Source organism: Furipterus horrens, unplaced genomic scaffold (genome assembly GCF_987537825.1).
Source record: "Furipterus horrens unplaced genomic scaffold, mFurHor1.1.pri manual_scaffold_11, whole genome shotgun sequence".
Lineage (NCBI taxonomy): Eukaryota > Metazoa > Chordata > Mammalia > Chiroptera > Furipteridae > Furipterus > Furipterus horrens.
In genome coordinates, this window is record NW_028327181.1 from 62,817,988 (window position 1) to 62,841,684 (window position 23,697).

General features: G+C 34.2%; 1 protein-coding gene across 2 annotated transcripts in view; it reads left to right on the plus strand.

Moving 5' to 3' along the window:
- Nucleotides 1–23,697, plus strand: part of NF1 (neurofibromin 1) — a 211,097-nt gene that overhangs the window by 57,247 nt on the left and 130,153 nt on the right. For both annotated transcript variants that reach the window (XM_090257326.1, XM_090257327.1), the window contains exons 12-16: nucleotides 5,966–6,097; nucleotides 13,642–13,776; nucleotides 17,012–17,125; nucleotides 21,881–21,960; nucleotides 23,452–23,575. In XM_090257326.1, the coding sequence (XP_090113452.1) occupies nucleotides 5,966–6,097; nucleotides 13,642–13,776; nucleotides 17,012–17,125; nucleotides 21,881–21,960; nucleotides 23,452–23,575 (585 nt within the window). The remainder of the gene's footprint in view (nucleotides 1–5,965; nucleotides 6,098–13,641; nucleotides 13,777–17,011; nucleotides 17,126–21,880; nucleotides 21,961–23,451; nucleotides 23,576–23,697) is intronic.

Sequence of the window (23,697 nt, forward strand, 5' to 3'; positions counted from 1 at the left end):
TTAAAAAAAGTTTCTTTTTAAGAAAGATGTTCTTTATTTACAGAAGATTCTGAATTTAGATGTACAATATAGGAAGATTTCTCACAGGTGGTTCTTTAGTAACATATACAGTTGTATTTTTCATATTCAGTGTTGACCTGAGGGCCGTTTTTAGGGAAGGTGGAGTTAATAGGGTCCTTTGGAAAGATTAAACCTTTTAAAACATTTTATTTGCATCAAGAGTCCTTGAGAACAGTGCCACTGAAAATATAACTTTACGTTTTCATCCCACAGTTTATCACATATTATTTTAGTATTGTTAGCTTTTCCCCAGCATTTGATATGTTCTGATTTGTCACCTTACCGTTTAAGTTAAAAGTGGTGATGTTGTAGCCCAGTATGGGGAGACCATATTTGATTGTACTTTTTAGTCTTCCTTAAACAAATGAAATATTAACATACTTAAATAGCAGTGTTCACGTGTTACAAAACCATATCAGACAAAATGCAAACTCATTAAAAGTATTTGTGAAACCTTCAACTCTGACAGGAGTACATTCAATTGAAAGATAGTAAAACCATATCTGATTTGGACCACTGATTTAAAAAATTCTGTTCTTTTGATTATGAACAATCATATTTTGAAGGTTCTCACATGTTATTTACCATAGTTCCACTTTTATCCATTTATAGATATTCACAGATATGTAAATTGGTTAACTTTTTCCTGTTTTCCTCCCTTAAAAAGGACTTTAATCATTGATGACTTAAGTATATTTGTCCTCTTTATCATCAAATTCATTTTAAGAGTGTGTCTCCGGTGAGTTAAAAATACCTCCCCATCTTCATTTGCCTAGGATGTGTTGAATTAAAGAAACGTCTGCCCACATTTTCTTTTACCCATTACTGCAGGGGGAAAATAACTAGTAATAAAGCTGCTTAGTTACATTTAATTTTTTTCCGTGGGGTAGGATAATTCTTTGTTGTGCAGGACTGCTTTGTGTGTTGCAAGTTGTTTAGCGGCCCTGGTCCATATTTTATTAAAAAGCCATTTGTGCTGCCCCTTTTCCCCTCCCCCAAACGTTAGGAACAACTAAAACTGGCGGAGGGAGTGGCACCTCCCTCAGTTGAGTATCAGTGAGTTAAATTATAGGTAGAAGTAACATTAAATACAGTTTGTTCCAAAAAGGAAAGCTTAACAAATCTGATTGTAACTAAGGTATGTCTGTATTAAAAACTTTAAAATTTGTTACTTTTACCAGTGTAATGAGACAGTACATTGTAACCTCAGGGTTTACTTTCAGGTTTGTTTAAAAAAAAAAAAAAAAAGATGATATCCCCCTCAAGTTTATGTGTAATTCAAAACTAAAATACTTTTTTCCCCCTTTGGCTTATAATACTAAAAACATTCCATTTATTAGAGTGGATGGCTTTAGATAAATGCTTAAAACTTGTATTTAATAAACCCAAGTATATACTTTTTTGATATTTTGTGGCTAGTTACTTTAATTGTAAAATATTTTTGTCTACAATTGACTATATAGAGCACTTTCAAGCATGGACTTGGCACTGCTGTAAGTGGCTGAGCTGCTCCTTTGTGGTTTCAAGCATGCTGGAGTGGTGCTTCATGCATGCCTCAGCGTGTGTGGTGAGGTGGTGGTGCGTCCTCCTCGGCCCTCATGGGCACTGCATGTGTGGAGGTGGGCTGTGTCTGTATCAGAGGGGCACATCAATATGAAATCTATTTTTATAAAAAAAATCTATATTGACTAAGTTTAAAAATATTAAGCATCAGTAACCTTCCAATGAATAGCTTAAAAAGTAGTATAAATTTGAGTCTATAAAGTATCTTTTAAAGTTATACCTTGATAACGATACTTTATAATTATAGACTGTTTGATATATTGTTTTTTTGGGGGGGGGTCCCCCCCTCTTACTGATTCTGAAGTACTTTCTGACTGAAAGGATTGTTTATAAAGTAAATAGGTAAATTCATGGAATTATTTTTTGAATCTCACTGAAGACAGTTAATATGAAAATGCTCTGTCATGAAATTTTTCTTAGACATTTGGACTTATAATCTTAAATTTCATTCTTAGTGTAAGATTTCCTTTTGAATGATTCTTGGTTCAATACACCTCATACGTTTCTTCTTTTATGGTTCTTTCGCCAATTCATAGATTTTTAAAAAATCACCACATTCTCAAAAGTTTCACTGGTGTTTTTGAGAGTTTATTTAGTAGTAATGGTATTTGCAATTTTGTTTTGCTTTTGTGAAACATACTCATACTCAGTTCATAAGCACAGTGTTTAGCTCTAAAATATTCCACTGTTTCTTCTTAAGGAATCTGAAAGTCTCCTCAGTATTTGAATGTTGTTATAATGTAAGCTTTTCTCAATTTCTAAAATGGTACTCATGGTACTATCACCTTTCTTATTACGGCATGTTATAAGGGATGAAATATAGTTACAAGGTCATGTTAAACTCTTACTCTTTATAAGCTTCCATTAGACTAAATTAGATACATTGGTATAATTGGGAAATTAAAGAAATAATACACATATCAATGAACTGTAGCTGGTATAGTACTTAGTACTCTATTTTCTCCTTACGGCAATTTATTGTAGTTTACTATGGATAGTTCACATATTGAGAATGAGATGGTCTCTTTCTAGTGAGAGGTTTTGGTTAAAGAAATTATTTCCAAGGCATCTGAAAATTTATTTAAATGATCTCTTGAAGAATTGCCACATAGTTTGATCATATTGTAGAAGTATTGCCATTTGTTGGCAATAAACTTAGTGTTTTCAAGGAAAAAAAAAGAATGTCTGCTTTGACTTATTTTAGAAAGGACACATTTAGTAACTACTCAAAACATAAAAATTTTTACTAACTATATGATGTCTAGTTTTTAGTGCCTATATTATTTGAAAGTGTATCTTTAACTTTTATTTTTAAATGAATGAATTTATAAATTATGAAAAGTACCAATTATGAAAATCACCAAATCTTAAGTTAAAATCAAGTTGTTCTATAGGGTATACCTGGTAGTATGATTTGGAAACAGCCCAGATGCCCATCAGTAGTTGGATAAAAAAGCCATGGTACATTTACACAGTGGAATATTAGTTAGCTGTAAAAAGGGAGATGTCTTAGCTTTTGCATCAGCATGGATGGACCTAGAGATTATTATGCTAAGTGAAATAAGCCAGTCAGAGAAAGACAAATACCATATGATATCGCTTATATATGGAATCGAATAAAATAATTTAACACACCAAATAGAAACAGGGCATAGATACATAGAATAGACTGACGGCTGTCAGAGGAGTGGGGATTGGGGGGTTTGGTGACAAAAAAGTGAAGGGATTTATATATATATATATATATATATATATATATATATATATATATAAAACACACAGACACAGACAATGGTATGGTGATAGGCAGAGGGGAAGGGGGGTGGGGGGAGGTGGAAGGGGGCAAAGTGGGGGAAAATGGGGATGGAAAGATATTTTACTTTGGGTAATGGGCACACAGTGCAGTGTGCCGATGATGTTTTGTTGAGTTGTATACTTGAAATCTGTAAGGTTTTGTTAACCAGTATCACCCCAATAAACTAACTTAAAAAAAAGGACAGTAATTTAATAGGATGTTATATGGGAAACGTATCTCTTTAATCAGTTTTTGACTAGAGAGGGGGACTTCCCAAAAACCAGAATTATCTTCTGGAGGGCAGACCCCTTTTAGTACAGGCTTCCCCTGCTTGGTGAGTGTTCTAGGAACCCATCTTTATGCCAGCTGGTGTTGTTGTGAGAGGCTGTGTTCAGCTTCAGTGACTTTCTTTTTGGAAGACTTTTTCAGTACATTTACCCATTTCATGATGGGTGATTTACAGGTGTGCCCGCCCACACCATGTTGAGTGTTTAGCGTTTTTAACCAAAAACGGCATGACTCCCCTGCTCCACCCTCTCTATTCTCCAGATCTCACCCGGAGCAACTTTTTCTTGTTTCCCTGAATGAAAAAAGTCCTCAAAGTTAAATGTTTTGCTGATGTGGAAAAGGTGAAACAAAAATGGCAGGAGCACTAAAAAGCATCAAAATTGACAGTTCAAAAACTATTTTGAGCAGTGGAAAAAAAGCCTTGATAGGTGTATTGCATCAAACAGAGACTAGTTTGAAGGTGACTAAAGTTTAAACATGTAAGAATAAATACACAGTTTGTTGTAAATAAATTTTGTTTTTTTTGTCCCCTCCCTCATTTGATGGGGTTAGTAGAGTGAAGAGGACCCTTATTTCAATGCATTTTTGTGATTATTCAGCCTTTTAAATTTTGAGCTGATTAATACAAGTTATATTCTTAGTAAATGGATGGAAATCATGCTGTATTGGTTGTTGGGGCAAGTCAGATGACCAGATTGACCCAAGTTTAAAGAACTCATTATATAACCAAGCTGAAACTTGATCATTTGTTTAGGAATTAGCTTAAATAAACTAAGAATTGAGGGGAAAAGCAAACAATCATATTATCCCCCAAAATTATTTCTTCCCTCACTACTTTAGAGTGCCTTCCTCTCTGTAGTTTAATATTCAAATTATGTATTATAAATTGGTTGTTTAATTTACTGTCTAGTAAATAGAGTTTGTAATTCAAAGTTTTGGGTTAAAGTAATATAACTAGATGCTACTGAAAATATTCTGAGAATTATGGATGGAAAAGTTAAATGTTGAGAATTTAACTAGCTTAGTTTTGAATAAGAAGGAACCCGCGAGTAGGATGTGATGCTATTAAATCCCTGTTCCCTACTAGGTCAGTTGTTCTTTCAGGTATTTTCTGTAGCAGAAATATTGCAAATTTGAAGCCTGTACTTTAAGTCATCCCATTCCTTGCATACTCTCCATATGTAGTGAAAATTCATCCAGTCATTTTCATATTAACTATAAACTTCATAGTTTTAGTGATTTTCATAATTGTCATTTTTCATAATATAATAATTAATTAATTAAAACATAAAACTTAAAGATACAGTTTTAGCCCTGACTGATGTGGCTTAATGTGTTGGGCGTCATCCCAGAGACCGAAAGGCTGCCTCTCTGCCTCCCCCGTCAGGGCACATGCCTAGGGTGCAGGCCAGGTCCTCAGGTGGGGGCATGTGAGAGGTGACCGATCAGTGTTTCTCTCGCACATCGATGTTTCTCTCCCTCTCTTTCAGCCTCCCTTCCCCTCTCTCTAAAAAATAAATAAATACAATCTTTTCAAAAAAGAAAATACACTTTCAAATAAAATAGGCATTAAAAACTAGAATCAAAGTTAAACTGGTTAAACAAAATATAAAAATATTTGCATAAAATGATTCTCTTCATAGCTAAGAAATACTTAGCTATGATCATTTTGTCTTTGTGGTGATCATTAGTCTTTTCATGTATTGTGCCATTATTGCATATCAGTTTAAGATTATAGGTTTACTAATAGCTTTATATCATTTACTAATTTCATGTTGTAGTTATCATTGTTGTTTGTAGGCATATAAGTGATTGTTCACCCATGTGTTCCTTCCACATTGTGTTGAACCACTAATCTCTTTTAAAGCTTTGATAACCACATTCTTACCTGGGAAAATATATACTATATATGCTTATGTTTCTGAAATTTGTAAAACATTAATCTAATAAAAGACAATTGGTTATAGAATTAGTTCTCTAAAGGCTCTGTTTTTCAAATTTACTAACTTATCAGTGAGAAGAGACACTATATGATCGTGCTCATGAAGCAGGCAGTTTGTCCCGTATTTATTATTATATTTTAAAATAGATGTATGATTTGAATTAAAGATATTTGAAGACATTGGAAATCATGGTGTGTGTTTGCATGGTCCTAGAAAGTTTCTCACAAAAGGATTAAACAAACTACAGTAATAACCAGAGCATATAACTCATACAAATTTGTACTTTTCTTTTCTTATGGTCTCTGATTTTGTCCAGTCTGCATTGGATTGGTGGCCTAAGATCGATGCTGTATATTGTCACTCGGTTGAACTTCGAAATATGTTTGGTGAAACACTTCATAAAGCAGTGCAGGGCTGCGGAGCACACCCAGCGATACGAATGGCACCGGTAAGATTAATCATGAACTTTGAATCCCACCTTCTTCCTCTTGCATTTTCAGTGTCTTTATCCTGTTCCTGTTGTTTTGATTATTTTAGAAAATCAGATGTGTCCTTCCTTTTCTATAGGTATTGTGATATGTTGTATACTGCGGTATTGTTGCAATCCTAGCTTATGATGTTGGTTTTCACTGTTTCAATGAGTTGAACTTATTTTTCTTAGGGAAATTTTCTCACAAAATGCTGTTAAAATCTTAATGCCACTTTTTAAAATAGTTTTTTTCTCTTACGAATCAAAATATTTTGATTAGCTCCTCATCTTCTGCGGATGAGTAGGGGAAGCGGGCTTCTGGGTTAGAGTGAACGTTTCTCCTCATTCAGTTTACCGTTGGATGCTGACTATTACACATAGGAAATCAGAAATAAAATAAAAAATTTTTATTTAAAATAAAGTAACTCAGCAAACATGCTTTGATGGCTTAAAATGATAGGCACTTTGATATTGGAGTTTGTGTTTAAACAGAATAAAAACAGACTTTCAGATTAGATATTCTGACAAATTAGTACTCTTTATGGAATTTTAAAATTCATGGGGAGCCCCATTAAACAGACAGTTAATTATAGGATTGTGGAAGTCATATATTGCTATTCATGGCAACTCTTGACATTGATTGGTGGTGCTTTGTCTTCTGCTTCTTATTTTCTATTCTTACTGGCTGCTGTCGCTCACATGATCAGATGCCAACCAGTCACTGTTTTGCGTGGCAGTGGGCTTCTGTGGCTGTAAGTATGACCCATTGTAACTATCTCAGAAAAGTCCTTCATTTCTTTGACTTTTCAGTGCTTAGTTACCATCATAGTCTCATCATGTCATTTCAAATGAAAATGTAGCATGTTTTTGCCTATTAGTTTTATCTGGTATATTAGCCACTTCACACTTAGAAGATAATTTAAACAGCTTCCTCACTGGCATGCTTCTCTTTTTCCAGGCTCCCTTATTCAATAAGATATTTCGGCTTTATGTTGTGGTAGTTCACTCTTATCCACTTGGCAGTAGTTGTTGCAAAGGATTATTTACCTTAGGTGTTCAAATAGAGAAGTTTGCTGTGCCGTACGTTTTGGGATTAGCCTAAAATTTATAGCCCAAAGAGCATGATAGTGAGGTTTTATTTATTTCTGAGAATATATTTTATTGATTATGTTATTACAGTTTTCCCAATTTTTCCCCCTTTGTCCCCTTCTGCCCAGTACTGCCCTTCACTCCAGCAATATCTCCACCTTATTTCATGTCCATGAGTCGTGCATATAAGTCCTTTGGCTTCTCCATTTCCAATTCTGTTCTCTGTTCTTAACATCCCCTGTCTATTTTGTACCAACCAATTATGTTTCTTAATCCCTGCACATTTTCCCCCATTCTCCTCTTCCCTTTCCCAGCTGATAACCCTCTTAAGTCAGTCCCTTTAACATCTCATATCATAATGGCTTGGTGATGGTGAACTCTTTTAGCTGTACCTTGTCTGGGAAGCACTTTATCTGTTTGCCCTTTGTTCTAAATGATAGCTTTGCTGGATAGAGTAATCTAGGTTGTAGGTCCTTGCTTTTCATCACTTTGAATACTTCTTGCCAATCCCTTCTTGCCTGCAAAGTTTCTTTTGCAATATCAGCTGATAGTCTTATGGGAACTCCTTTGTAGGTAACTCTGCTTTTCTCTTGCTGCTTTTAAGATTCTCTCTTTATCTTTAACCTTTGGCATTTTAATTATGATGTGTCTTGGTGTGGTCCTCTTTGGGTCCAACTTGTTTGGGACTCTGCTTCCTGGACTTGTATGTCTATTTCCTTCACCAAAGTAGGGAAGTTTTCTTTCTTTCTTTTTTCAAATAAGTGTTCAATTTCTTGCTCTTCCTCATCTCCTTCTGGCACCCCTATGATTCAGATGTTGGCATTTTTGGAGATGTCCCACAGGTCCTTATACTACCCTCATTTTTTAAACTTTTTTCTTCTTGCTGTTCTGGATGAATGCTTATTTCTTAGTTTTGTTCCAAATTATTGGTTTGAATCCCATCTTCCTTGCCTTCACCCTTGGTTTCCTGTAGATTTTTTCTTTATTTCACTTAGTGTAGCCTTCATTTCTTCTTTAAGTTGTTGCAATACTCAATGGGTCTTTGAGCATCCTGATCACCAGTGTTTTTAACTGCATTTGATAGGTTGGTTATTGCTGTTTTCTTTAGTTCTTTTTCTGGGTTTTGTTCTGTTCTTTCATTTGGGCTGAATTTCTTTGTCTTCATGACTCTGCCCCTCCTACCTATCTGAATGAATGTGGCTTCTTTAAATCCTTAGTTTTCAGACTTCCATACAGCTTGTTTTTCTGACAGTTCTGGGTGTTAACTTGTTTTGAGATCTAGTTGTAATTCTTTCTATTGGTTGTGCAAGGAGGTAAAGGATATCTACCTATGCCTCCATCCTGACTGGAAATCCCCTGATGTTTTATTAAATGCAAAGTTATTTTTAGTTGACTTTTTGTAATGCCAAGTACTTAATTTTTAAGAAATCGAAAATTCAATCCAAGTATAACATAAACATCAGTAATGGGTACTTAAATATTATTAACTAGACATCATTTAGAAACTTTTTAGAAAATTATTTACAGTTTAAAAATTATTTACCAAACTATTTATTCCTTTCAGATTATCTTCTGGGAAGCTATAACTTTATTTGACTTTTTGTTTTAAGTTTTCTACCTTTTCTTGTTGGAAATAATTACCTCTAATAGTATAAATTGGTGGAGAGTTAATATTCACTCCCAATTTAACTTCATTACAGCTGTTCATAATTTAATTTTTTTGTTCATGAGGATTGAAAGAAATGAAACGAAATTATTCTTTTGAACAAAGACAAAATTTGATTGGTAGTCTGAAAATGTTCCCTGTACTTAGAAGTTATTTTACTTCTAGTTACTAGCTGATTCTAGGAGCTATATACTATACTATTGATAATTATTTCTTGAATCAATAACTAGATCTCTTTTAGTTCAGGGATACCTGTGATAAGAATTTAATTCTATTATTCTCTGAAATTATCAGTACACATTTGATTTTCAAAATTATTCTTAAGCTATTTATATTCATGTATTTGTATATGTATGAAATTTTGTGTGTATATGTATTTGTACATAATGGCTAAAGAACAGCTTTCAGGTGATATTTTTTCCAGGGAAATAATTAGCAGGTTTGATATGAAATACTGTTTAGAATAAGAACATTTTAGAATTTGAGTGATCCTTAAGGTGAATCTTGCCTGTCTTAAACCTGATTAAGTGAATAGTCAGACAACACATGTGGAAATATTGAGCTCCCACCAGCTCCCAGGCACAGTGTTAATTCCAGGGAAGCAGGATGAACTAAACAAAGCACTTTCCCTCACAGTAATGCCAGTCTTGTAGCTTTTGCTTGAAAACTTATAATGATGAACTCACTACAGGTGTCATAAAGTCTGAAAACACAGGTGAATGTATATAATAAACAGTTTAGCGATAACACATTACATCAGGATTTCTCAACCTTAGCGGTATTGACATTTTGGTGTAAGGGACTGTCCCGTGTAATGTAGGTGCTAATAGCACCCCTGTCCCCAACCCCAGCAGTCACGAAAACCAAAATGTCTCCAGTCTTTCCCACATATTCTCTGGGGGACAAAATCGCCCCCAGTTGAAAACGACTGTAGTTGCATGGCATGTTCAGTGGGTTGTCCTCGTTTACATTACCTCAGATGATCTGTGGCTTTGATGAACCGGAGCCTTTAGCTTGCTGCAGAAATAGCAATCAAGTAGTTCATTCTGTAAAAAGGTAAAATAATATCTGCGTTTCTAGGCTTTACAACCACCCTGCCTTTTTTATTTTTTGGAGATAAATACATTTCTTAATAGAAAGAGCTATTTGAAAATTTTTACAGACTCATGGTTCTTTCACTCTGGGCCATCATTTTAGCAGTGGAAGATGTTATTATTTTAGCTTTCTTTAAAAGTGTGCGTGTGTGTGTGTTCGATCTGGTTTTACAGCTATGGAAACTGAGGCACAAACATTAGTAAGTGAATGATAAATGATCACATGGTTAGTGAAGAGTCAATATTCAGTCCAGTGTGTATCTGGTTCTTCAGCAGTTTAGTCTCGTTCAGCACTGGGTTCCTGGCCTCCAGACAGTATCTGACACGTAGTAGGCATTTAGTATATAGTCGTTGAATGAGTGAATGAATTTCTTACTTGACCTGCTTTCAGAACCTCTCTCTATCTGGTTTTTTTCTCTTTTGGAAATAATTTAACCTAATGCTTTTTTTTTCCAATTAAAATGACATGTTAAGATCTGATTTTATTGTTCCAGATGTGGTTTAATAATTGATGAAATCTGTTAACTTGTATCTCATACTATGTTCCTACTAAACAGTCTAAAATTGCATTATTATCTCAGATTGAACTTTGAATCATTTAAACTCTTTAGCTTTTTTCATATGAGTATTGAGCCATAACTTCTCCGTTTTGTGCTTTTGTAGTATTGTAAAAATTTGAAATATTTGTCTCAGCACTCATCATTTACTGTTTTAAAACTAAGCCTTTTAATAGTCAATGTATGAATTTCCACAGATATGTATAATTTCTGCACATTTTGCTTAAAGAAGATACTGGCTCAGCAAATGCTTCTTTTTAAAAAAAAAAAACAAAAAAACTTATTTCTTTATTTTTAGAGAGAGGGAAAGGGAAGAAGAAAGAAAGGGGAAGAAACATTGATCTATTGCTCTGACTGGGAATCGAACCAGCAACCTTTTGGTTCACAGGTCGGTGCTCAATCCACTGAGCCACACCAGCCAGAGCAGCAAATGCTTCTTACATGCCTGTAATTTAGTCATGGTCTTAAGATAACAAATGGTTTGGGTTCCTTTTTTTTTTCCTTTCTTTCTTTCTTCCTTCCTTTTTTTAATCCTCACCCAAGGTTATATTCACTGATTCTAGAGAAAGAGAAAGTGGAGGAGAGAGCGAGAGAAACATCGATGGGTTGCTGTCTGTATGTGCCCTGACTAGGAACTGAACCCACAACCTAGGCATGTACCCTGACTAGAAATAGAACCTGTGACCTTTCAGCTTATAGGACGGTGCTCCAAACAACTGAGCCACACAGACCACGGCTGGTTTGGGCTCTTAATAGATATCTAAATACTCTGATTTATGGATTTTTTCCTGGGCACGACTGAGTCTCTTCTTTGGCCAAAGTGCATATACCAACTAGTAAAATATTTCCAGTAGGGAAGATCAATGAAAAAATTAATTAATGGCTTTTTTTTTAACTTCTAGTTAAGAAATATATTTCTTCTTTAGCAATTTGTTCCTTACTATATAACCCACTAATGGTCATTAATTAAAAGGTGTTTGAATCAAAAAACTTACTTGCATTTTTCCAGTCTTATATCTCATGTTAGGCAGTCATTCTGGAACAAAATTTATATGATGATACCTGAGATTACCCCCTGGCTGGTTTGGCTCAGTGGATTGAGCGTCGGCCTGCGAGCTAAGTGTCGCTGGTTCGATCTTCCAGTCAGGGCACATCAGAGAAGGAAAACTCTGATTCCAAAAAACCTCTGCTGCCTTGCGGCATACCTCTTCAGGGGAAAGGCTAAGGGAGTAAACCCTGACAGAAAATCTGGAGCCGGAGTCCCTAAGGCGGTTTGACGTTGTAGTCAACACCGGCAACTCCTGCGGCGCACCTGAAGCCAAGCTGTATTGACTCCGTCTTTCCCTTGGACCCTTCATCTGCAAAGAGAGGGGGGGTCTGCTGCATGGGCAACAGCAGACCCTCCATATCACCCTGCCCAGGCTCTGTAGCTTCAGCTTCACTGGAGAGGACACTCCAGCGTCATCGAAAGATGTCGATTCAACATGGGAGGAGACAGATACCGTGTCACTCCCGAGTCGGACTGCACAGCCATTCTCAGCAGTGCAGATAGACTCTTAAGAAGCTACACCATCGTCTCTCGAGACGGACGGCTGCCGACGACGACCTGAGATTAGGAGATGACATAATTAAATTATTACTTTTTGGAAAGGATTACTAATTAAGAGATAATTCTTATATCTGTTCATTGTTCTCTGATCTGCATTCCTGTGCAATGGCTGCATCAGGGAAGAGGAGTTATACTTTGTTACGTCTTAATAAATAAATTTGTTCAATGAAAATTTCATCTTGATCTAAAGTGTTACCTCAACTTAGAATGAAAAAAAAAAAAGTTAAATGGGAACAAACAGTAGAAACAGATATATTAAATTCATTTGGTAAGACATTTGTGGTCAGATTATAAGTACAAAAAAAACCCAGTATTTGTAAGTTTTCTATTTCTTTTGTATAGTGACACTCTTGAGCACTAATATGTACTTTTCTTCCCCTGTGAAGACCAAAAATTTTCATCATTCTTGAGCATAACAACAAATGTATTACTCACACTTAGACACTGAGAATAGTGGCTGTGTGTTACAGATATGCATCTCCACTTTTTACCTTTGGAAGATAGCTTATTTGGACACGTTTATTACAGGTACATAGATGCTGCATATTCCATCTATTTGTGTATGTGCTCACATAAAGGCATACATGTCAAAACAGATATTTTTTGTCCTTTTAAAGAAAAAGGGGACATAGTTGATAAGAATAGAGAGAAAGGTGGTATTGGATTCAGATTATAATTGCTGGATTTTTGGTTAAATAACATCTATAGTACCAGCACAGCATCCAACATAGTACCTGAAGCACATTTTCCATGAATTAATCTTTCTCGAAGAGTTCTTTCTCTGTTTTACCATTGTTCTTCAGGCAAAATACACATATTCTGTAACTTGAGAGAGATGGAATGCCATTGAAAGGAAAAAACAAACTTATAAATAAACTATTAAATACAGAGGTTACCTGTACAGTGTATCTCATCAATTCTATAAAGCACTTTTAGTTATTAACATCTCTGAAATTGAGAATGCATCTTATTTGTTTGTGTGTGACAGTTGACAGTGGTTTTTCATTCTTTGTACATACAATTGATCTTACAATTGATAATGTCATAGTCTGAAACATTTGTGTCTGTGAAGGATGCTTGTTAAATGCATTGCTTAATGTATTTTGAAAGGTGTAGACTAAATATTTTACATTTAATGTTTTTACATTTTGGAAATTGTGTTTTACATAGGAGTCAATATTTGAATATATCTTTCTCTTAAATATTTAAATATTTTAATGTTTTTCTATAATATTTTAAGTATTTTAATCTATTTTCCTCTTAAATTTTATTAGGTTACATAAGAATAATTAAAATGTTACAGAAATAATTTTCATTTGATTTTTTAAAAACTGAATAGCATTAACCTTATGCTTATTACTATTGCATGTTTCTACCAATACCACACATTTGGTGGTATCAAGTATGTTTTCTCAAAACTTTTTATAAATTTATTTTTGAATGTTGGACAGCTATTATCTTGAACAAGGTCTGATTCTTACAAGGTGATGTCATGTTTTTGTTTTTAGAGTCTTACATTTAAAGAAAAGGTAACAAGCCTTAAATTTAAAGAAAAACCTACAGACCTGGAGACAAGAAGCTATAAGTATCTTCTCTTGTCCATGGTGAAACTCATTCATGCAGACCCAAAACTCTTGCTTTGTGTAAGTATTTTCATGAAATGCCTTGAAATTATTACACTAATTTAGTTTGGTTTAAATGAAATACCAAGACCTTTAATACAATTATTAGCTGAAAATTACTTACTAATTCTTTCTGATGATGCTTGAAGACATAAAGTAAGAAAACTAACTTATAGAGGATGCTAATATAATTAGATCAGATTTATTTTACTCTTTTATTTTCCTTATTATTAACTAATATACTTCGGTGAACTCTTTTGTCCTTACCCTGTTACCAAATTATTTATTATTCAGGCTTTATCCTGAGATGGGGGTGAGGTAATGAAGCAAACTATAAATCAGAGTGCTTTCTACATCTAAATGATTGTTTTTTAAAAATCTCTAATTGCTATTGCCAAACCATTTAGCTTTCCTATCCTCCTTTCTTTCTGTTATCAGCCTTCTGTTATCACTGGCTTTGCCTACAAATTCTGAATTGGAATGAAGAGTTGAAAATGGGTGTGGTTAGCACTCAATTATTGTTGTTAATTGCTCTTACAACCTCAGATGGTATTAGATTCCAGAGAGCATCAGTCTGGTATACAAAATAATTAGGAATTAATAGATGTAAATGAGTGATAGTTATATGAAGTGATTAAAAGCGTGGGCTCTGGAGACAGACTACTTACATGATTTATTTGAGTGACTTAACCTCTCTGCTTTAATTTTCTCATGTGAAATATTACAACAGTTCCTACCTTAGAGAGATTAAGAAGATTGATATCGAGCATGTTGTTTTTAGAACAATGTATAATAAATGCATAATAAGCATAAGTAAATGTTAGCTATTATTAATAGAATAGTTAACATTAATATCAATGTCCCAAATGTAACAGTAATATATTGTAAAGTTCATAGGATACATGTTCAACTTTTGCGAAGTTTCTCCAGTCTTTGGAGATCAGCATCTAGAAAGATTTACTGCTTTATTCAGCAATAGGCCTTAAAAGTGCTAAGGTACATTCAATTTTGATGGCATTTCTTTCAAATTACTATGCTACAGGAGTTTATTACTTGATATCCATGGTTTCAAGAGTTCTATGAACCCCCTGAATTAAAAAAAAAAAAAAAAGATGCATGAGTATTTTTCTGAAGAGAAACAAGAGGGAGACAGAATTCCTTAAAGGATTAGTGACCCAAAAAGAAGGCCTGTGATATCTTTAACCCTTTGAAAAGCCCATCCAACTTTGGGAGTCTAGGAGAATAAATTGTTAGAACTTCGGATTGTAAAAATTTCATAAAGACTATCAGTGAGACTATAAAAGTAATGAAATACCCCTTTTCTCACTCTTGTTGTGTCGCACGAGTTATTTCATCATGCATGTCATATACAATAGCACGGCTCTGTTTGCATTGCTGTAATTCAGGATCAAAGAAAGCACTAAGGTCACTGATGACTGATGTGTTAAATATTTTTTATTGTTGAAAGAACAAGAACTTAAAACTTGCTATTTTCCAAGTTTGAAATTGAGCAAGGGCAAAAAGGCCGTTTCAAATTGAAATTGTTTTCTTTGCTGCCATCTAGTGGTTAAACAACTTTGAAAATGGTGATTCGTTGATTATTTCATATTTTACGTATACAAATTCTAAATCTTAGTAAATAGGAGAAGTGTAGGAATAACTATTAAATGATCTTTATCAAGGTATTTTTTAAGTAGTGCGATTTTATTTTCTTCCATCTCTACCACCTCTATTCTAATTCATATTACTCTTTACTTTTCTAAGCCTTCTAATTGGCTTAGCTTTTGTCATTTGCCTCTTGGCTCTAATAATTTTTCTGCACTAAAGTTATGGTGATCTCTTTAAAAAGCAAATCTTATAATTCCCCCTGTCCAGCTTAAAGACTCTGACTTGAAATTGCTCTTGGGATAGAGACCAAACTGCAAATAGACCTACAAGGTCATGCAAAATCTGACTCCCACCTACCACTTCTAGCATTATATTTTTCTTTATCTTTAACTCTAGTCATGATGGCCTATTTTTCCCTCCATCTTACTTACCACATTCCTTCATGCCTCCTTTGCACTTTCTGTCCCCTTGGCCTACCATATGCTTTCCTCTCCTCTTCCCATAGCAATTCCTGCTAATTCTGAGCTATTATCACTACCTTGAGGAAGTCTCTCTGACTGGGCCACATTTCCGTTACAGGTTCTCTGCCTTCGTAGTTCTTATCTCATTTGCAACCTAACACTTGTTGGTTTGATTATTTTATTGATGTTTGTGTTTCTCCTCAGACTACATGCTCCAGGAGGGTAGGAAACATCTTTTTTACTCGTCGTGTCTTTGGTATCAGGTTATTAGTGACTGGATATAAATGTTATTGGGTTATTAATGAGTGACTATAATGCTTGAAAATAGGCCAACAGTTTTAGATTACAGATATCCTAGGGCTTACCTTAACCATTATGATGGAAAAAAAAGAAAAATGTGGGCACAAAAGGCACTGGCCTCATTTAAATGAATTATATATGCTTGAAGTGTAAATAGATGCTTCCAAGTTTCAGGAAGCTTTTAGTCTCGTTAAGTAGGTAGGCACTCACATTTATATACCCTCCCAGTTTGCTTTTCTTAGTGTACAATGCTTTTCCACAATGAAAAAGACTAAGGTGTGGGTATCTGGAGGTGTGGCTTCTAGCCCTGTGTGGATTTGGGTAGGGCCTTTGTACCGGACAAGAGGCTGCTCAGGGTTTGTGCAGTCCTCACCCAGTGTGCGCCTTCTTTGCCTTTGATCACAATCATTTATAAGATTAAAACCAGTAAGTTCCAAACCAGAGGTACATTATTTAGTCATTGTAGTGTTTCTAAAAGAAAAAAAAATTACATTATTGATACAATTTCTTATGAAAAGCTAATACTTCGTTTTTGTTTTCTTTTAATTAGAATTTCTTTTTCTGGACATTATATATATTAATGAACAAGTATAGATGTAGACTAAGAGAGTCCTTAACAAAAGCAGTTTTTATTTATTGAAAAAATTCACAGTTACTGTTTTTATTGAGAGATAATTCATATACCATAAAATTCGCCATTTAAAAGTGTGCAGTTCATTGGTTTTTAGAATATACAAGCTTGTGCAGCCATTACCACTATCTGAGTCTGGAACTCATCACCCCCCAGAACAAATCTGGTACCCATTAGCAGTCACTCCACAGTCCCTCCTCCCTTTAGCTCCTGTCAAATGAATTCTTTAAATTGAAAATTGCTTTTTTCCTTGCAGAATCCAAGAAAACAGGGGCCTGAAACCCAAGGCAGTACAGCAGAGTTAATTACGGGGCTTGTCCAACTGGTCCCTCAGTCACACATGCCAGAGATTGCCCAGGAGGCAATGGAGGTAAGGGAGAATGGTTTCTGGGCTCCTGAAGGGAAGGCTGTAACTGTGTACATTCTTGGTGTTTGTTTGGTATATGGTTTCTGTGAGTCATAGATGTAATTTCGGGGCATCTGTGAGACAGATATGTCATTTCTAGAAGTGGTGTGTTTTTGTCTATACACTGTTCTATGAACACCACGGAGAAAGAAGGGGTTTCCTTGCTTTGTATCACATGTCGCAAAACGCTGTGCATATTCTTATGCTTAATAAAAACCTCAAAAGTTTCTAATTGTAGTTGACTTCTTTGAATTTTAAAATGTGTATTGAATTTTAAATGCAGATACAATTCATGTACCATAAAGTTTACTACTAAATTGTACAGTGTTCAGTGGTCTTCAGTATGTTCACAGTGTTTCCTAACCGTCTCTACTATCTAATTAATCCCCATTCCTCTGTCACCCCAGCCACTGCCAACCCCTAACCTATCTTCTGTCTATAGATTTGCTCACTCTAGATATTTCAGAAAAGTAGAATGATACAATATGTGGCTTTTTGTGTCTGGCTTTTTTCACTCACCATGTTTTCGAGGTTCATCCGTATTTTACCATGAATCACTATTTCATTTTTCTGTATTGCCAAATATCTCATTGTATGGATATATCACATTTTTTTTCACCTGTTCATCAGTGGATGGACATTGGGATTGTTTCTACTTTTTGGCTGTTATAAATAATGCTGCTCTGAAAATTTGTGTGAAAGTTGTGTGGATGCATCTCTTAAGTATGTAGCTAAGAGGCGAATTGCTTGCTGGGTCATGCGGTAGCTCTCTTTAACTTTTGTAGTAACTGCCGAACTCTTCTCCGAAGCGACTGCATCCTTTTATATTCCCGCCAGCTGTGTATGGGGGTTCCAGTATCTCCTTGCCAATACTTGTCATTGTTTGTCTTTTTGATTATAGACATCCTAGAGGGTATGAATATAGTTGACTTTTTTAAAAAAATTATTTTTATATTGATTACTTGATAAATATGGTTATAATTTAAATCTATTTTGGTATGATTTACATTTAGTAAAATCCTATATAGGATTTAGAATATTTCTCATTGCCCCAGAAAGCTCCCCTTGCCTTTTGCAGTCCTTGCCCCCCAACTCTGCCCCAGAGACCAAATGATCTGATTTCTATCACTACAGCTTAGTTCCGGAAGTTCAAACGCATGGAGTCTTAGACTATATATTCCTTTTTGCATGGCTTATTTCACTCAGCAACTTTTTGGGATTCATTCCTGTTGTTGCATGTGTTCCTCCTTTTTTATTATTGACAAGCATTCCGTTGATGATTATACCAGTTTACTGATTTGATAATGGCCACTTAGGTGAATGTATTGATCACTAATGAAAGTTATCTTGTGCTCCTTTGTGTTCCTCCCTCCTTCCCTCCCTCCCTCCTGTGCCCCCTGCCTGCTTTTCTGTTTCCCTGTAACCATTGATCTGCTTTCTGTTACTATAGATTAGTTTGAATTTTACATAAATGGAATTATAAAGAGTATACTTTTTTTCCGGTCTTTAACTCAGCATGATTTTCATGACATTCATTTATGCTGTATGTGTCACTAGTTCATTCCTTTAAAAAAAATTCATTCCTTTTTATTGCTCTATAGTGTTCCATTGTGTGGCTCTACCACAGTTTGTTTATCCATGTTGATAGACATTTGTGTTTTTCTAGTTTTTGGCTGTTACTAAAAGTAAAGATTCAAGGAACATGTGTATGCAAATCTGTGTGTAGACGTATGTTTTTTATTCTCTTGGGTAAATACCTAAGAGTGCAGAAATCTTACTATGTAGTCATTATAAGAGACACAGCTGAAATATAAGGACACTGGAGGGCAGACAGTACAAGGATGGAAAAATATGCCATACAAACCAACCCACTGGAGTAATGTATATTAAATAGATACAGAGTTTAAAGCAAGAAGCATTACTGGAGATAAAGAGGGACATCTCATTATTACAGAGGGGTCCAATCCATCCAGGAAATACAAGTCTATATGAACCTAATAAGAAAGCTTCAAAATATATAAAGCAGAAATACAAAGCTTCAAAATAATATAAAGTAAATGGAGCTAGAGAGACAAATCCAGCTGTAGTGGGATACTTGAGCACACTTTTTTCAACATCCTGATAGAATAAACAATCAAAAAAATTAGTAGGGATAGAAGATTTTAACAACACAGCTATCAGATATGAACTGTTTGACATATATAGAGCAATACACTCAATAAATATACTTTCTTTTTAAGTATACATGGAACATTCAGTATATCCTGCATATTAAGTCTCAACAAATTCCAAAGGATTGAAATCATTCAGGATTATTTTTGTGACTATAGTAAAATTAAGCTAGAAATCAATAATAAAAAGCTTTATGAAATATCAAATGACTACTGTATTTTCATTCATACTATGTAATAATGCACTCTGCAGATTAGTACAACCACCATTAAAAATTAATTTGCAGTATCTACAAAAGCTAAACATAGGACCTAACAAGTTCACCCAGCAGGTATGTATCCAACAGAAATGTTATATATTTTTACCAAAAGACACATACACAAATATTACAAGCAGCATAATTCGTAATAGCCAAAAAAATTGGAAACAATTTAAGTGTATCAACAGTAGACTGGATCAATAATTTTTGGTATATTCTATTGATTACAACAACAAAAAAAGAATGAGCTACTCCAAAGTGCAAAGCACAGACGAGTCTCACAGACATGTAACATTGACAGAAAACAGCCAAGTGCAAAAGAACATGCTGTGAGATTCTCTTTATATAAATAAGAAACAGACAGAACTAATCTATGGTGATAGAAATCGGTAAGTGGCTACCTTTCTCAAGGGCTAATGACCAGAAGGGAAGGTGAGAAAGGCTTTTGGGTGTTAATAATGTTCCTCTAGGTACTGGTTACATGAGTATGTACATTTGTGAAAATTCATTGCAACATATACTTAAGATCTGCTGCTTTATTACTTATACTGTACACTTCATTTTACCAAAAATGTTTCAGCATTCATTGTTTATATTTGTGTGCCTTGCTATTGGTCCTATAAATTAGTATACTACTTGCATTCTTTTTGGAAGGATATTTGACAGTATTTGGCAGGAGCTGTACAAATGCCCTTTGTGTGTGTGTGCAAATAATTCTATTCTTGTATTTTTTAAATCTTACAACTACAATTCAAAAGGAAAAAGCTATACACATATATGCTTACTGCTCTTATTTATAATAGGCTGTTAGGAGAATTTTAAATATTCACTAATAAGAGTGGGTTAATATTTAATGACAGAGAATTATATTTCAGCTTGGTGAACTGTTAAACATTCATTAAAACATGTAGATCACCCAGCAATATGAAAAAGTATTTATAAAATATCAAATGAGTATACCGTGTTTACAGATGTGTTAAAATATATGTAGGAAACTAAAAAATGGAAGGGAATATAAAAAGGAAAATAATTATATTAACTCAGGGGAAAGATTAACACATCCTCTTTCAATATTTAAATATTTTGTCAAACAGTAATATAGAGAATTTGCCACTTAATGTCAGTAAATGATATTAAATTTTTGAACAATAGTGACAAAATTGAATGTTTGTGCTGTTTTTCCTTCAATATGAGAATTATGAACTATATAATTTTTGAAGTCTCACAGTGAATAGCAGTTTTCAGTAAATATCTAAACGTAATTCCAATAAAACTGTTTGAAATGAGATAATAGAGGTCTTGTCTTTAATAATTTTTAACTTCAGGAATTATAAAATGGCACAAGGTTAGACATTTAAATATTCCCTAATTTGAGGCAGGTTATCAGTGCAATTATTTGCAGTTTATGCACTTGATTTGGTTTTAAGAAATCAGTTCTCATATTTATTCCAAAAAGCGTTTCATTGGAATGTTAATAAAAGGCTTTATAGCGTACATAGTAAAGAATTGCCAGATATGCTGACTAAGGACGGAGAGAAATGTACAGAGCCCAACAGTGTGCTTCTGGAGGAGGTGCTGTGGAACGGGAGTCAGGATAGGGCTGGTTTGAAGCAAGAATCTAGTTTTATTCTTTATATCTTTGATGGCTTTAATTTATTTCATGTAATGTTTTTGTATGTTTGTTGTATGTTTTAAATGAATTATTCTTGTTAATGTTCTGTGAGCCAAATTCCAATTTATATTCTGTCAATTAAAATATTTTAGGATGAATAATCTGCTATGATATGCAAAGTCTGTTTTGCTCTCCTTTTTTGAAAAATAATTTATCTTTTCCATTCCAAAAGAATTTGTGGCAAGATAATTTTTACTTTATCTTTTGGCCGAGAAGTAAAATATTGTTGGATGTATTAATTTTGGCAAGCTCTCCTTACTTTGGGACTAATTTTATGTTCTACAGAGTTCTTTGATACTTATTGAAGTTATTTGTTCATATCTTAAAGCAATTTTTACATGTATATATTGGTGTGCTGAATTCATTAGACATTTAACCTCATTATGTATGCCATTTTAAGAAAGAATGATCTGAATGAAGTGAAATATATATGTACATATACATATTCCCCCCCCCCCCAGAGATGTGGGTTCTCAGAATTTTTCTTTCACTTTAAACTATATGTTGAGACTAGGATTAAATATCTCAATATGTTAACATTTGTAAAATAAATAGTCCAATGTTATGTTTACTTAAAATTTTTTTGCATTAATCTTCTCTCTTTCTTTAAATTTAGGCTCTGCTGGTTCTTCATCAGTTAGATAGCATTGATTTGTGGAACCCTGATGCTCCTGTAGAAACATTTTGGGAAATTAGGTATATGGACTTTTATTTTTTAATTTAATTAAAAATTTTCTTTTGTTTCTTGTTGTCTGTCTTTAAATATTAACTCTATAGTACTTGATTTATTGTAAAACTTCATTCACTTACACATCCAGAGGTTTTATGATTTTGTTTTTTATTCTATTTGAAATTACTAATTAGATTGTTTTTTGTTTTAACTGTGGTAACAGTGTCACAGTAGTGAAGAAAATAAATTTCTAAAAATTGTGTTAAGTTTTATTACTCAATCACAAATACTGTTATATGGTGTATTCTTTTTTCTTCCTGATTTCTTTATAGTTACAACTGTGTTTTAAATTGATTTTGTGCAGTTATAAACTTGGAGTTTAAACATTTTGTGATGTTGATAGTTTCATAAGTTTTTAATAACACCAGTGTTTTTGATGAATGCATTAATAAGCATCTGCTTACAAGGCAAAAACATATAAAATTTTATAATTTCTTAGGTTTTATAAATTATTACCTTTTAATGAGCACAAAGGCAAACATTGAGGAAAATATAGCCCCAGGTTTTGTCATTATCTTATCATGGAAGTGAGTGCACCAAGTCCCTTGGCAGCCGCGTTAAATCCCCCACCCTAGAGCCGTGCTCTTCAATAGTAATGTGATGTGAACCACATGTGTACTCTAAAATTTTCTAGTTGCCACATTAAAAAGTAAAAAGCAGGTAAAATTAATTTTAATATATTTTTAGCTCACTGTATAGAATATTATTTCAACATGTAATCAATGTAAAAGTTATTCAGGAGACGTTGTAATTGTCTTTCTCGTAAAGTCTTTAAAATTGGGAGTGTGTGTCACACGCACAGCACGTCTCAGTTTGGACAAGCCACATTTCAAGGGCTCAGTAGCCACATGAGGTGGCTGGCTAGCAGCTACTGTGCTGGACAGTGCAGCTTCAGGGTAGGGACAGCAGACTTTTTCTCTAGAGGGCCAGGTAGTAAATATTTTAGATCTTGTGGGTCAGATAGTCTCTGTCATAATTATTCATTATGTTGGAGCATGTAAGCAGACACAGACTACATTTGAATGAATGTGGCCATGTTCCCCTAAAACTATTTAGAAAAGGAAAAATGGGCTGGATTTGGCCTGTACGCAAGCAGTTATTTGAAGACCCCAGCTCTAGCGCACTGTTTTTACCTACATTTTATGCTGTGCACGGGGTCTGTTATTTCTTCCTGAGTCCTCCACAAGGATTAGATGCATGGGTGAAATAATTGGGAGTCTGAGAAATAACGGGTTTAGAAGTACTTGATTTTTTTAAAACACAATCTGTATACTTTTTCCCTTTATCATGCTATTTACATTTTGATAACCATTTCTCTAAAACAAATCCTAGAATGGAAAATAAGCATCTCTAAACTTGTGTCCATTATGAGAGAATGTCATTTTTATGTACTGATCATATATGTATTAGATTATTTATTGCCAGTGATAGTAACAATGAACTTTATGTTATTGCAGCTCACAAATGCTTTTTTATATCTGCAAGAAATTAACTAGCCATCAAATGCTTAGTAGCACAGAGATTCTCAAATGGTTGAGGGAAATTTTGATCTGCAGGAATAAATTTCTTCTTAAAAATAAGGTAAGCCAAATAACATCTTGAAAAAGGGAAGAATATTTGGGATCGTAATGGGAAGAAATTAAGGAAGTGTTTAGTTTTACTTTAGCTCCTCCCTCCTACAAAATTTATATGGGAAATGTATG